At 41.7% G+C, this 16,223-nt stretch overlaps 1 protein-coding gene across 7 annotated transcripts in view; it reads right to left on the bottom strand.

Annotated features, from left to right (window-relative positions):
* Window positions 1-3,009: 3,009 nt before the first annotated feature.
* Window positions 3,010-16,223, bottom strand: part of atg13 (ATG13 autophagy related 13 homolog (S. cerevisiae)) — a 108,411-nt gene continuing 95,197 nt past the window's right edge. For 5 of the 7 annotated variants that reach the window (XM_086007609.1, XM_086007611.1, XM_086007612.1 and 2 more), the window contains 4 exons: window positions 10,628-10,705; window positions 9,681-9,794; window positions 5,697-5,825; window positions 3,010-3,637 (listed from right to left, as the gene is read on the bottom strand). In XM_086007609.1, coding sequence (XP_085863735.1) covers window positions 3,560-3,637; window positions 5,697-5,825; window positions 9,681-9,794; window positions 10,628-10,705 — 399 coding nt within the window. In that variant the 3' untranslated portion in view covers window positions 3,010-3,559. The remainder of the gene's footprint in view (window positions 3,638-5,696; window positions 5,826-9,680; window positions 9,795-10,627; window positions 10,706-16,223) is intronic. The other 2 variants (XM_086007614.1, XM_086007615.1) reach the window with 1 other exon arrangement.

The following is a 16,223-nucleotide window of genomic DNA, read 5'->3' as shown; positions in this document are numbered from 1 at the left end:
CTTGCGTTCCTCCATCTGTTGCTGTGCAAGGGTATGGCTGCAGCTGTTGCTAAGCTACAGAGACGCTTGGAACTTGTGGCCATTGTTTTGCACTTGTTGCTAAGCAACAGGGTTTGTTGCTTTATACGGAGCTGTCAGCTCTCCGTATCTTTTATTATAGCTTTCGGTTATCCGGAATTTTTGATGAACCGGCACCACGTCGGTCCCGTCCGTGACGGATAAAAAAGTTTCCTGTACGACAACTGCATCCACCTGGCTGTAGTAGGCAATTGCACTTGAATTTGAAGAGTGGGAAGAGGAACAATTGAAACGTGAAAAAATTCCTGCTGAATTTACAGACGTTATAGGAGGGAGGAGACAGGTAGGCTGGTAGCAGGATTTCGTTTCCCTCCAGCTGTTTTTTTCCCTTCCTGTTAATGCAGTATGAATGGGGAGGAGAGGGAATTCGCCAACTAGAGCTACAATATCTTGTTCAGTGGCTCTGACTTTGTCACACTGAGAACGAGTGATTCAAGGCAACTGCCTATTGAAATAATTTTTAAAAATTCATTCTAGGGATGTGCACATTGCGGGCAAGCCTGGCACTTGCTACCCTTGAGAAGGTGCTGGTGAGCCTTCTTGAACCGCTGGAGTCTGTGCAGTCAAGGTGCTGCTAGTGCTGTTAGGAGCTCCAGGATATTGATCGGCGATATATGTCCAAGTCAGGCTGGGGTATGACTAACAACAACTTGTATTTATATAGTGCCTTTAAGGTAATAAAACGCCCCAGGGCGCTTCACAGCAGCATTACAAAACAGAATTCAACACCGGGCCATATAAGGAGATATTAAGGCAGATGACCAAAAGCTTGGTCAAAGAGGTAGGTTTTAAAGAGTGTCTTGAAGGCGGAAAAAAAGGTAGAGAGGCGGAGAGATTTAGGGACAGAATTCCAGTGCTTAGGGCCTCAGTAGCTGAAGGCACAGTCACCAATAGTTGAACGATTAAAATTGGAGATGCTCAAGAGGGCAGAATTAGAGGAGTGCAGATATTTCGGGGGGGGCTGTGGGGCTGGAGGAGGTTACAGAGATAGGGAGGGGCGAGGCCATGGAGGGATTTGAAAACAAGGATGAGAATTTTAAAATTGAGGCATTGCTTAACCAGGAGCCAGTGTAGGTCAGCGAGCACAGGGCTGATGGGTGAACGGAACTTGGTGCGAGTTAGGATACGGGCAGCTGAGTTTTGGATGACCTCAAGTTTATGGAGGGTGGAACGTGGGAGGCCAGCCAGGAGTGCGTTGGAATAGTCAAGTCTAGAGGTAACAAAGGCATGGCTGAGGGTTTCAGCAGCTGATAAACTGAGGAAGGGGGGGTGGGGCGGGAAAGTCAGGCGATATTACAGAGGTACATGACAAATATGACTAAGACGAGAACTTGGAGATGATGGCGTTCCCATTCACCTGCTGCCCTTGGCCTTCGTGCACTAGTCACTCTGTTATATAAGTAAATTAATAAGATACACCGGAGAGATGGATATTACCACTGCATTTCTCCTGTGGATGGAAGCATTTCTTTATTGATTGAAATGCACATTTTTCTGCTTTTGGATCAATCGCACAAGATCATATCTCTTTTGCTTAACTCACTTAAATTTTAATATAGCAGCACAAGGAGCTGGGCATGTTTTCACTATGCCTGCTGAGAACCCAATCTGTATGCACTATTATACAGTGCTCATACACAAAGGCTTTGATGCCATCTAGTGACATTATTGGGTATTACGCATATTGTGGTGATTTTTCTTTCAATTTACTTTTGTCTAGTAATAACAACTTGCGTTTAGATCGCATCGTTAACATTGAAAAAATCCCAAGGCGCATTACAGAAGCATAATCAGACAAAAATAGACAATGAGGCAAAGAATAAGATATTACAAGGACTGACTAAAAGCTTGATCAAAGAAAAGATGCAGGCCATTTGGCCCATTGTGGCTGAGTCGGCTCTTTGAAAGAGCTATCCAATAAGTCCTACTCCCCTGCTCTATCCCCATAGTTGAGCAATTTTTTAAACTTTTCAAGTATGTATCTAATTTCCTTTTGAAAGCTACTATTGAATTTGCTTCCACCACCATTTCAGACAGCGCACTCCAGAGATGGGTTTTATGGAGGGTATTAAAGAATGAAAGGGAGGTGGAGAGGTTTAGGGAGGAAATTCCACTGCATAGAGGTGAGGCAGCTGACAATGATGGTGCAAAAGGAGGGGGGTGCACAAGAGGACAGAGTTGGAGGAATACAGAGTTCTCAGGGGGTTGTAGGAGGTTATAGAGATAATAAAGATTAAAATTTTAAAGTACAAATGCTAAAAATCTGAAATCAGCAGTCCATTCACCATCTGAAAAAAACCACAGGTTAACAGTTTGGGTAGAGAATTTTGGTAGAACTGAAAACTTTTGTAAGATCAACCAAAACAAAAAGGGGGAGGGGAGAAAGAGAGGGAATCACTGAATCTATTGGTTGCCTGTTCTTATAGCTAGCCTATTTACTTGTGACATTTACCTGCTGTTCTCCCCTTGCCTCTGTTTTGGTCACTTCTATAAAGAGGCTTAACAGTCTACCTTTATGAGTGCTGACGAGCAATCTCTACTGAGCCATAAAGGTGTTTCCATTGTCCTCTACTGAAGAGTTGAACAAATAAATCCCTTTGGTCAATTTGCTCAACCTCTCCTCATTGAAGTCAGCCTTATTAAATGACTCCTGGTCCCAGTTATTTCCAAATCCCAGATCACATGATCGTTCTGTGGCTGCTATCTTCCAAGGGTGCCATGACTTTGATTCCCTATGTTATCAGGGTAAATGATGATTACCAAATCAAGATGTGGCTTTTTGGACACATTGAGTCATGAGGCAGTCATCCATAATATTTACCAGCTCGGAATCTGAATCACTTGGGAATTCCCAATTTATATCTCACGGTGAGAAATACATATTGTCATGACATTTCGATGATACGACAAGGCGCAAAATAAATGCTACTATTTCATTTTTGATTTTTGTTTTATATCAGCACAGCAACAGGGAAAAGCTCGTTGACATTTTCGATTCTAAACAGGAAGTACTTTTACACCTTTATCACCAAGAGGACTAAGCAGGCACTGGTCCAGCTGGTTCTTATCTTTTATTTTTCTAGAGTGAGATGACAAGCTACAAATTACAGGGTCGGAAACAAACATGCTGTACCTTAAATTAAAAACCATCCTTTGAATATAACCAGGCTTGCAAGAAACACAAAACTTCCCAGTTCAATATAAAGAAATACAGTGATTAAATATTGTTTGGCTTTACAAGATATTTACACGGTGTGTACAGTAAGTTAAAGTAGAGTCTCACTTTTCAATTACAGCAGCAAATCAGTGAGTACAACCATAAAATGTACTTACAGATTGCAGATAGAACATCTATAGAAATAAGGGGATTCTGTACTTCTAAAAATATATACATTTTATTTATAGCAGAAGAAAAACAACTTTCAACCTCGGTACTTGTTGCAGGAATAGTTCCTGAAGCAGGATCAGATACTGTCGATGGTTACTGCAGAGTGTCTACAAAGGCATCAAATTCTTCCATATTCTTCTCATAGATTGCTAGCTTCTCAGGCAAGGAATCCTGGGACAAAGATAAAAATGAAAGAAAAACTCCTCTTCATTCTTTATGAAAGAATAGTGAAATATTGTTGGCTTACATTCCTACATGTTGTTCAATCGGTAGAATTCTCAACTCAGTCAGAAGATGTAGGATCAAGCGGCAGACCTCGATTTGAACACATAATCTCGGCTGATATTCCAGAGATGCATTGAGGGAGTGCTGCAGTGTTGGAATCGCTGTTCTTCAGATGAGTTGTTAAACTAAGACCCCATCTGCCTGTTCCTGTGATTCAGGTGGATGCTAAAAATCTCATGGCACTTTTGAAGAGCAGGGAGTTCTCCCAATGTGTTGATCAAAACTCCTCAACCAACACTAATCCCATGTACCTGCCCTGTCCCCATATCTCTTTATCCCCTTTCCCTTACCCATCTATCTAACCTATTCTTAAATGTTGACATGGTGTCTGTTCTGCAACTATGGTCTTACCAAGGTTTTATATAGATTCACAATTACATCTTGACTTTTATATTCTACACCTCTTTTATAGCCTTATCGACTTGAGCAGCTGCTTTTCACGTATTGCAAATTTGAACTCCGAAATCCCTCTGCTCACCCAGCCTTCCCCACGTCAAAGCATAATTATTACTTTTATGCAAAATGTACTATCTCACACTTAATGACATTAGATTCCATCTGCCACTTTTTTTTGCCTATTTCACCATCTTATCACTATTCCCTTGCAGCTTCCTTTGGTCCTCAGAATTATTTACGATGCCTCCTATATTGGTATCATGTGGAACTTTAGACATCACCCCCTCTAGTCCTACATGCTAATCAATGAAGTACAGAGTGAACAGAAGCAGTCCCAGAGCAGACGCTGTGGGAAACCACTACCCACTTCCACCCATTCTGCCGTAAACTGCTATTTTCTGTTTCTCATCTTCTAATCAATTTTGAATTAAATTTGCACATCCACGGCATTCCCCCATCCACAATACATCACCTCCTCAAAGTCTGTTCATGACCAGATAGTCCTGACAATGTATTTTTAAATTTGGCTTTCTACATTAAAAAGGAGGAAATAACTCTCATAACTATCACCGTACATGCTGAAGTACTTCCTCTTAGGTTCCTTCTGGAAAATGTACCTTAAAATAGCCACAATTTAAGAATTCTATACATAGTCCCTTTTCTCCACCCATCTGATTCACTCTCTTTAATGCTCCTCTCCTGAAGGCGTGACTCATATTTAGATGCAGTTTCACAAGCACCAGGAGACATCTGACATCACACTCAAATGGCCAATCCTCGTGTGCTAACCCAGACATGAGTGTCAACAAACTATATGGTTGGTAGGGAGAGGGGGAAAGGAGGGTGTCAGTTGATCCTATCCCCATCAATAAGCACACACACAGCGCAAGAGGCTATTTTTTTCCTTTCAGAGATCCTGTTAAAATGCATCCGCTTTCAGCAATGGTCCTGCTCCCTGCCCCAGCTCGGTTAGGTTTTTTCTTTAGTCACCTGACTGAATGGAGTTCATCAGTCCAGACAGGCTATTACATTTAGTCCCCGAGTGGGGCAGCTCAGCACATCAGGTAGGGTGATCACCTGCTTCTTAGGGTCAAGATCCAGGCCTGCCAGTCACTCGAATCTACCAGTCCACACTAAACGGACATGTTCGACTTGGTGATTCAAAAATGTGCCTCATGATGGTAAGCCAATTAACTTTGTTTGTGTAGGGGGAGGGGAAAGGAAGAAAGAGGCAGAGAGATCATGTGACCTGCTACAAATGTATCTCCTCCAAAGTGGCACCATGGTGCACTCCACTGCTTAAACAATGATGTTGCCCTAGCTTAAGGGAGCTGTGCAAAGGAGGAAATAGAAAGCAAAATTAGAATAATGAGAAGTTAAAGAAGCAGGTGAACACTTGCATCAATGGCTCAAACTGCAGCCATCAAAATGACAGCAGGCCAATCTCAGGAAGTGCTATGGTTTCCGTCCTATTATTAGGCTTTTGCATTATAAATTCAAATGATTTATATATTCATATTTTAATGAAAGTCCATAAGTATTTTCTTACCAGATCCTCAGCCATTGACTGGGCACTGATGTCTATGGAGAGGCTGCTCAACTGAGGAGGGTTCTGAAATTCCCGATAAAAGGTGCCCAGGTCCATGGGTAGAAAATCATCCTTGGAAAAGGCAGGCTTCTAAACCATAGATCAAGAGAAATTTGTTACCCTCAGCTTGATAAACATAAAAAGGACATGGGCGTAAACTGGCTACTTGGTCTGTGAATGCAGCACCAGCAGACGTGGGTGTTAAATGAGAAATTATTGGAAATACACAGCAGGTCAATAAGCTTTTGATGGACAGATAAATTAACGTACAAGTTGTACTCTGTCATCACAGCAGTTCTGATGAAGAGTTCTGTGATGGGAATGCATCTCAAAATATTCAAAACAGGAACATTTGTGTAACATAATTTTTAATATGACCTTACATGTAAAGAGTAATGTGTATAAAAACTGATCTTAGTTAGCTAGAGTCTGGGTGCAGTGTTTCTCTGTCTTACTTCCCTGAGGTAGCTAATACAGAAAACTGTCTAGAAATATCTACTTTCCGATGAGGCTATCTGGCCTAGCTGGTTCTCTGCTTTGATGATGTTGCCATCGATCAGGAGTTAACTGTGTTATAAGATTATTTGATGTTTTGAGATATTAATGCATGCGAACCTTCAGACTGTGAAACGAGTAAATTCTTATCCCTTCAGAGATATTTCAGAACGGAGAGAGTTCATGTTTAACATCGTTAGCAATTTGATTGCCTGACCAGTGTGAAGAATCTATTTGATCTTCAAAGGTCCCTGTCTGGGCTTCAAAGAAGCAACAAAAATATAACCAGGCAGCTTCCTTTGGGTTTTTACTTCTCTGCTCTGCACTACCTATTCTATGTGCAGCAGCCAAGAAAGACTCCATTGGGACATTTGTCCATGTAATGTGTCATCAGAGACTCAATCCAAAAGAACTGCCAAAGGTTTTGGATAGAGGACTAGAGGGAGGAGTATCCAAATTGCAGGCAATACTAAAATAGGAGGCATACTCAATAATTCTGAGGACTAAAGGAGGATATTGATAATATGGTGGAATGGGCAGATGGAATCCAATGTCAATAAATGTGACACTGGTTAAAAAATAAAAGCAATAATGATAATAGTTTCAATGGAGAAAAGCTGGGTGCTGTGGTAGAGTAGAAATTTGGGAGTTCAGGTTCACAAGACATTAAAAGCAGCATCTCAAGTGAATAAGTTTTTATGGCGAGAGGTATAGAGTATAAAGTTGAGATGTAAAAGTGAATCTATATAAACCTTTACAGTATTGTCTGTAGTTTTGGGCTCCAAACGATATGGGGCCACATTTTGCGACCCCTACAGGTGAGTACAAGGTGTGTACGTGCCCGTAGGGACCGCGCAAATTCCAGGTTTGGGCATGCGAAGCGCATGCGCTAAAACCCAGAACTTGTGATCTGTTAAGAATCTTCTTGACAGATCCTCCGCATCCCCGGGAGAAGGGCCTCTGCGGGTGGAGAGTTGCGCGCTATTTGCCCAACTTCCGCCCGCTGGATGCCTGTGAAATTCTTGCGCCTGGTACTTTTACCAGCATAAGAGTTTAAAAAAATAGAAAAATAAAATGTTACCACTCATTTATACATTAAAAACCCTGTCCAATAAGGTAAGTTTATTTTTAGCCCCATTAAAACACAATTTTTAAATTAATTTTAAATGTAATTTTTATTTTATTTATTTCATGTGTTCGTGTATTTTTTAAGTGATCCCCATTCATACTTATGGGAGTTCTGTACGTACGGCATGTGCCCGTGGGATACATGGGCCTCTGCCTGTGAGTACGTACCCACCCCACCACCCCCTCCCTCTGAGCAGTGGAGATGTGAAACAGGCTCCAAGCAAAATCAGTTGATTCTGCATCAAACTCCTCGAGAAAGAAGTTGATAAATATTTTGCTGGGAATTAGGATAGTTATTGACTAAGATGATCAAAGACACCATGGGACACTATGGTTCCTGTGCTGCTAGGGGCTTGATGCCTTTAGCCTAATCTGCATCAACCTCCTCAGGCTACACTTAAGAGGTGCAGAATCTTAGTATTCTGTTCAACCCAGAGCGGCGCTCTCTTCCCCGTGTCTGATTTGCTGCTGACACAGCTTTCATTCACCTGGGAACCAGTGCCCGGTATGCCCCTAGCTTTGTCACCAAAAACCCAACTCCTGCCTTTATCAACATGTGGCTCGACTTCTCCAGTGCCATCAGTGGCAACGTTACATCCACAAAGTTCCATCTCTTCTCCTGCCCGTAGTCCCACATTCCCATCATTCCAATTCTTGCCAAGCTCCACTGGCTCCATGTTCTCCAGCAAATTAACTTTAATATCCTTGTCCTTACTTACAACCCCTCCAGCTCCATAGCCTCGTCCCAATCTATTTCATTGGTCTCCTCCAGCAGCCCCACATATATTGTCTTCTCCCAACACCAGAATACTCCTTGTTCCCCATTTCCTCTGCTCCATTATCAGTTGCTGTTCTTTGGGTCACTAATTTTCTATCCTCTGGAACTCTTGCTAAATCCTTCTGTTTTGCCACCTCCCTGTAACGCTTTCAAAAGCTTTCTAAAAAAACTCCTCTTTGACTGTGCTTTCGCCCTCCCAATTTTCTACACCCATTTATTCTCTGTGCCCACCTTTCTTTCATGTTTTTTTAAATCTGAGGAATGCTATAAAGTTATAGGCTGTGGAGGCCAGCAACAGCTGCATTGTGGTGATGGAGTACTGCTCGATCCCGGCACCTTACGGGATTCAGGGAATATTTATGCAAAACTTTCCGTCAGAAGATTAACTAGGGGTCTAGTCCATACAGGCTGGATTTACAAGGTCTGTGGAAAGAGCAGGTGTGTTATGTTGAACAGCTCATGCTTTCTTGTGTTCTTAATCTCTTTTACATTTCTCAATCTGATCAGAATGCTCAAGGATTTAGGACCATCTCAGGAGCAAGTTACCAGAGGTATTAAAAATCTGTGTAGCCCAAGTAGGTACTTGCAATATACTGCATCAAGGAGTGTTGTGGTGTGATCGGATATTATCTTGTAATTCCCCTTAAGACGGCAAGTTCCAATCTTAGTTGTGCTATCAGGGAAAGTTAGCGACTGATGAATGAACATTCTCCGGGGTGGTGGTGGGTATTGAAAAATTTACTCAAAAGTTCATAGAACAGATGGACACAACATGCCATCAAAAAAACAAGACTATCTGATCAACTTTTCTATGTATAGTAATGATCAAATAGCCACAGGGCCAGAGTCAATATCTTCCCACTTCCCCATTTCTTTTAATTCACTTTCCCACTTGCCTCTTTACCTCAAGACATTGATTCCTTGCTAGGGTATGGCTCCATGGATATAGGGTGCTCTCCAATATCATATCCAAGTGGCGATCATTCACCCGTCATCTATTCAACCTGACAGGGAATCACAACTGAACCGAATATGGTTCTCACTCGACTGTCATGGTTACACACTTCTAGGTGGGGTGCTGGATAGTGATCAGAAGCAGGAACCACAGCTCTTTTCCTCTCCCCAACACAGAGGCAGATTGAAGTGCCCCTACCACAACCCCACTCGAGATCTGCTAACTTAGTACAGACCAGGGAATCAAACCTGGGATCTTCATGGCCTGTATGGTTTAGCTACACACTGGATAAACCATTGGAAGAACAGTCAATTCTTTGTCTGTCAGTTTACTGCCTTCTCCACAGATGGCGTGGAATCAGCGAGAAAAAATACAGAATCACAAACATTAAAATAAAAATAATTTTTTATTGGTTAAGGCACGATGGGCAGAATGGCCTCCTGTGCTGTATAATTTTATGATCGGAGGGCTCAAAATCTAACAACTGTAGAAAAGTTCATATAATTTTACAACTTAAGACAATGTTGCTTGCTACATCATCTAAATTATTACCAACAGTTCCCTAAAATGCCAAAAGTAAATGACTTACGAGTTCCACCATAACAAATTCATCCTGTGTGAGGCCACTGCTCCCACTAGACTGGTCTGAGTGAAGACTGGCATGCAGGGGCGATTCTGCGGTTGGGGATTCGGGTGGATTTACCTGTGTTAATAAAACAGAAAGATGCCTTCAATTCAGATATAATGGGCAGCTAACCTGTAGCACTTAGGGAAACTGTTTAACAAACAAAGAATCTGGCTGGCAGCCAAATGGGACACTAAAATACTGCATCATTGAGTGACAACACATAGATGCGTGGGTATAATTTGTCACATGGTGAATTCTAGATTTTATGCTAGGTCTTCGAGGTAGTTCACAGCAGAGGTAGGGGAAACTACAGACTACTCTCAACATATCTCCAAACAGCATGCCTGTACACCCTTACAGTAACAAATTAGCATACTGGAAACATTTTTCACATTTAAATCGAAGCTCAAAATTGTGGGTAGTAAAACATGGCGGTAAGACAAGTCTCGATAACATCACCAGCTCAAGGCAGCTGCAGAGGAAGCAATGCTTGTTCTGTTGAACTTGAAGCGTTTCTATATATTTCAGAATATAAAGAAGAATTGGAGCAAGAGCATCAGAAAAGATTAATCATAATTTAGATAGGATGATACATTCATTTGTAAGATAAAAGGAGGATTTTAAAGCCTAGTGGGTTGCGGCTCTCCACTTTAATAGAGATTAATAATATATAGTTCCTTATGTTAGAGACCTGGGAGGTAATCACATTCCCAAGAACCTGAATTGAAGCCTTTGCTCACTGGTATGACCAGACAATAACTACGCTAATTAACTGGTATCATTTTCTAGGTGGTATTTTTCCACTGTATAAAAAAATTACACAGTGCACACTAAAGATGCTCGAAAGCAGCTTTAAATTCCTTCAAGTTTCTGAAGATTAGCCCATTAACTTTCCCAGGCAGACTCACCATGACGTCTGTGTCTTCAGGTTCAACAATTTTTGGTGCAAATACAGCAAATGGTAAATCCATACTAGCAGCAGTGACCTGCATTAAATAGGATACATAATGGGGTTTGTTACAAGAACAGATATGGTCATTTAATAGTGGGAAGTAACAAAAATAACCAAGGTTTTTAAAAAATGAACTATTATAGATTACATTTTTATCAATTTCAAATGTTAACTGGGCTGCACGACGGAGATAAGTTACCCAACAAAGGTCTGCGCCAACATGGTGAAGCAGTAATTTGTTACACTAGTGTACAATGCCTATAAATGCCATTTCCCTTGTATGTCAGCCAGTGGCTCAGTGGGTAGCACTCTTGCCTCGGAGAAGGTTGTGGGTTCAAGTCCAACTCCAGGGACTTGAGCACAAAGCTAGGCTGACACTCCAGTGCAGTGCTGAGCGAGTGCTGCACTGTCGGAGGTGCTGTCTTTCGGATGAGACATTAAACCGAGGCCCAGCCTGCTCTCTCAGGTAGATGTAAAAGATCCCATGGCACTATTTCGAAGAGGAGTAGGGGAGTTATTCCCGGTGACCTGGCCAATCAATCCCTCAATCAACGTAACAATAAAGCAGATTATCTGGTCATCATCACATTGCTGTTTGTGGGAGCTTGCTGTGCGCAAATTGGCTGCCACGTTTCCTACATTACAACAGTGACTACACTCCAAAAGTACTTCATTGGCCGTAAAGCGCTTTGAGACGTCCGGTGGTCATGAAAGGCGCTATATAAATGCAAGTCTCTCTTTTTTCTTTCTTTCTTTACTGCGATCAGTCAATCCGAACAGATAAGCAGCTTCATTAAGGATACTACGGAATCAAAACAAATCTATAGGAAGTGAAAGCTGCTATCAGAGCAGACAAAAGGACATTGGAGCTGCAGTCATAATACCAGGTTATTTTTGCTTTAAGAGTCAGGAGGTCCATTAAGTACTGTATGGGCCATTGAAGGATTCCTCAGATAAGATTCCAGTGAGCTTCCAGGATATGGCAGAGACTTTCAACAGCTACTTTCTGTATAATTTCACTACAAAGTTGATGCTGAGTTACCAATAATGTATCGTAGGGTTGATGTTGAAGTTGAAAGCATTGAAGTGGACTGACAAGAGTCCTGGCTAGAAAAATGATCTCAACAGAGATTGGGCTGCTGAGCCTGATGTCATCGGAGGGTGCTCAAAAGAAATGGGGACTGTGCTTTGCAAGTCCTTTGTTCATATATTTAACAGCTCATGTGGACCTAATATTTAAAAAGGGCAACAAATCAGAACCAGGAAATTACAGGCCCATTAGTTTAACTTCAGTTATAGGCAAGTTTCTAGAAGGGATCATAAGAGATACACTGTACAACCACCTTGACAGAGAAAAGGATAATAGAGACTCTCAATGTGGCTTCTAGAAGAGAAGGCAATGTCTCTCCAACCTGGTTGATTTTTTTGAGGAAGTTACTAAGTTGGTGGCCCGGTCGATACTGTGTATCTTGATTTTCAAAAAGCCACTGATAAGGTGCCACACGAAAGGTTACTAAATAAGGTCGAGTCCTGTAGAGTTAGTGGGCAGATTTTGGGTTGGATAAAGAATTAATTACGTTCTCGTAGACAGAAGGTACAGTTTCTGCCTGGGGACCAGTCACCAGTGCGACAGCATTGAAATGGCCCTTATCAAAGTCACAAATTACATTCTATGTGACTGTGACCATGGTAAACTATCCCTCCTCATCCTTCTCGACCTGTCTGCAGCCTTTGACATGGTTGAGCCACACCATCCTCCTCTAATGCCTCTCCTCAGTCACCCAGCTGGGTGGGACTGCCCTCCCCAGTTCCATTATTGTCTGTCCATTTAAAGCATTTAAAATTTTGTCCAGTGTATTAGTGCTTAGTTCAAGTTAGTGTGTAAAAACAAAAAAATTACAACAGACTAAAAACTAGATATAAATAATATAGACTAAGATATGGCAGAGCAGGTTGTGTGTCTGGACTGCAGTATGAGTGTGTTTGTGGACAGCGAGACTGTCCCGGCGAACATGTCTGCAGTAGATGTCTCTGTCTCAAATCTCTCCGGTTCAGAGTCATTGAGCTGGAGTCCTAGTTGGAGACACTCCAACACGAGAGCGGGAGCAGTATCTGGACAGTTTGCTCCAGACCTCGGTCACACCTCGTAGAGAGGTACAGGATCAGAATGGGGTTGGCGTGACTGATAGTGTACAGAGTAACGAGAACCCAGGTGAGATAGTGAACAAGGATCTGCAGAAACTGATCCTATCCAACAGGCTCAATGCACTTGCTACTTGCGAGGATAAGGATAAAGACCATCAGAAAGACAGCCAGAATACAGAACATGCCACCTTGGAGCAGGAGGCTGTCCAAAGGTTGGGGGGGGGGGGGGGGGGGGAAAGAGGGGGCAGGAGGATGAGGAGGGGAACCATAATGTGGCAGTTGTAGGGGATTCAATAATTAAGGGGACAGATGGAAAAGGTAGCATAAATAATAGTTCTAAAACAAACAAAAGGGAAGAGAGTAGAGTGATAGTCAGAAATTGTGCTTTAAAGGGAAAACTAAAAGGAGTAAAGTAATTTAAGTATGAGAGAGAAGCAAGTAATGTGTGTGTAAAACATTAGAGCAGAAGCACAGGTTAGGGTGTGTGGCCCAAATAAGCGTACTTTACACAAACGCAACGAGTATAAGGAACTAACTGAAGGCACAAATTCAACATGGAGGGTATGGCATGGTAGCCATTACTGAGACATGGCTGCAAGAAGGTCAGGACTGGGAACTAAATATACCAGGTTACAAGGTCTACAGGAAGGATAAGGAAAATGGCAGAGGAGGAGGAGTAGCCTTATAATTAAGGATGAAATCACTTCAATGATAAGAGAGGATATAACGAGAGGTAAGCAGGCAGTGGAGACTTTATGGGTAGAATTAAGAAATAGGAAAGGAGCAAGACTTTAGTGGGAGTTGTGCATAGGCCCCCTGGGTAGCAGCTGTGAAGTGGTAGAATGTATAAATGCAGAGATTAGACAAGCATTTAGCAAAGGCAGAGTGCTTTTAATGGGGGATTTTAACTTTCATATAGATTGGGATAAGCAGACTAGCTCATGTCAGAACGGTTGTGAATTTCTTGAGTATGTTCAGGATAGTTTTTTGCAACAATATGTCCTAGCACCAACAAGGGGGCAAACCATATTACAGGAAACTTTGTGCTATCCGGCACCGACGGGACCGAGCTGTTGCCGTCCCATCAAAACTGCTGGACAAACCAACGCTAATGTTGAAACATACGGAGATTTTGAGCTCCGTATCTGGCAACAAACCCTGTTGCTTAGCAACAGCTTCTAAACAGTCGGCCGTACCTTGCAAGCATCTCTGTAGCTTAGCAACAGCGAGACCTTGCAGAGCCTGACTGGTGAAAAAAAAGCAACGAAAAGAAAAAAAACCTAACGAAACGGCTCCTGATTTTTGCCGGTGGCGCAAGCATTCCAGACAGTTAACCTCTGGATAAACCAAAGTTTCCTGTAGATTTAGTCATGAGCTAGATTTAGTTAACAGCCCAATGGTGCGTGAACATTTATCCAATAGCGATCATAATATGATTGAGTTCAATGTAATGTTTGAAAGGGAGAAATGCAAAACAGCTACTAAGATTCTAGATTTAGATAAGGCTGACTTCAATGAGATGAGACAGAGACTGGGCAAATCTGTTAATGGGTAAAATGACAAGATCAGTGGGAGGTGTTCAAAAAAGAATTTAATGTGATACAGAACCAGTTTATATACCTAAGAGGCAAGAGCCCTGCTTGCCAAAAACAAAACAGCCATGGGCGACTAAAGAGGTAAGGGACAGCATAAAACTAAAAGAAAAAGCATACAAAAAATAGCACAGATCCTGGCAACTGGGAAAGAAACAAAGAACAACAAAAGATGACAAAACAGATAGTAAGAGCTGCAAAGAAGGAGTATGAAAAGAAACTTGCAAGGGATATCAAAAATCAACAATTTTTTTTTACAATTGTTAGGAAAAAGAGGGTCAGGAGCAATGTGGGCCCGTTGAAAACTGGCAACGGTGATACTGTAAATGAAAATAAGGAAATGGTGGACATGTTGAATAATTACATTGCATCAGTATTTACAGTAGAGGAAGAGGATAACATGTCTGACATCCCAAGGAAACCAGTACCAGGGACACAATAAAATTAATGTAAGCAAAATAATAATAAAGAAGAAAGTAATGGCACTAAAGAGTGACAAATCCCCAGGACCAGATGGTTTCCATCCCAGGGTTTTAAAGGAAGTAGGTGAGAACATTGCAGATGCCTTTACTATAATCTTCCACAGTGCTCTTGATTGGGGAACTGTTCCTTTAGGTTGGAAAATTGTGCATGTCACTCCGCTATTTAAGAAAGGTGAGAGAGGGAAACCAGGGTATAGACCAGTTAGCCAAACATCTGTTGTCAGGAAATTGCTAGAGTCTATAATTAAGGATAGAGTGATTGAACACCTCGAAGATTTTCAGCTGATCAGAGAGAGCAGCATGGATTTGTAAAGGGAAGGTCATTCCTGATGAACCTGATTGAATTTTTTGAAGAGGTGACTAAAGTAGTGGACAGGGAGGGGAATGTCTATGGATGTTATTTTTATGGACTTCCAGAAGGCATCTGATAAAGTCCCTCATAAGAGACTGTTAGCTAAAGTTGAAGCTCATGAAATTAAAGGCAAATTATTGACTTGGTTAGGAAATTGGCTGAGCGGCAGGAGACAGAGAGTAGGGATAATGGGCAGGTACTCTAATTGACAGGATGTGACGAGTGGATCTTTGTTGGGGCCTCAACTATTCACCGTATTTATTAACGACTTAGATGATGGGATATAAAACCACATATCCAAGTTTGCCAATGATACAAAGATAGGTGGCATTGTAAGCAGTGCACATGGAAGCATAAAATTACAAAGAGATATTAATAGATTCAGCAAATAGGCCAAACTGCAGTAAATGGATTTCAATGTAAGCAAATGTGAGGTCACTTTGAACCTAAAAAGGATCTAACACAGTACTTTCTAAATGGTGAAAAGCTAGAAACAGTGGAGGTCCAAAGAGATTTGGGGATCCATGGACATAGATCATTAAAATGTCATGGACAGGTAAAGAAAATAATCAAAAAGGCTAATGGAGTGCTGGCCTTCATATCTAGAGGATGAGAATACAAGGGATTAGAAGTTATGCTACATTTATACAAAGCCCTGGTTAGACCACACCTGGAATACTGTGTTCAGTTCTGGGCATCACACCTTAGGAAGGATATATTGGCCTTGGAAGGAGTGTAGTGTAGATTTATCAGAATGATACCTGGACTCCAAGGGTTAAATTACAAGGAGAGATTACACAAACTAGGGTTGTATTCGCTGGAATTTAGAAGGTTAAGGGTGACTTGATCAAAGTTTTCAAGATATTAAGCAGAACTGACAGGGTACGAGAGAAACTACTTCCGCTGATTGGGGTACCTAGGACTAGGGGGCATAATCTAAAAATTTTCAGGAGTTAATTTAGGAAACACTTCTACACGCAA

This window comes from Somniosus microcephalus, chromosome 15 (genome assembly GCF_052327205.1).
Source record: "Somniosus microcephalus isolate GS21.2 chromosome 15, FLI_Smic_1.0, whole genome shotgun sequence".
In the NCBI taxonomy this organism is placed as follows: domain Eukaryota; kingdom Metazoa; phylum Chordata; class Chondrichthyes; order Squaliformes; family Somniosidae; genus Somniosus; species Somniosus microcephalus.
The sequence above is the reverse complement of the archived record's forward strand: the minus strand, read 5'-3'. Positions and strand labels throughout refer to the sequence as shown.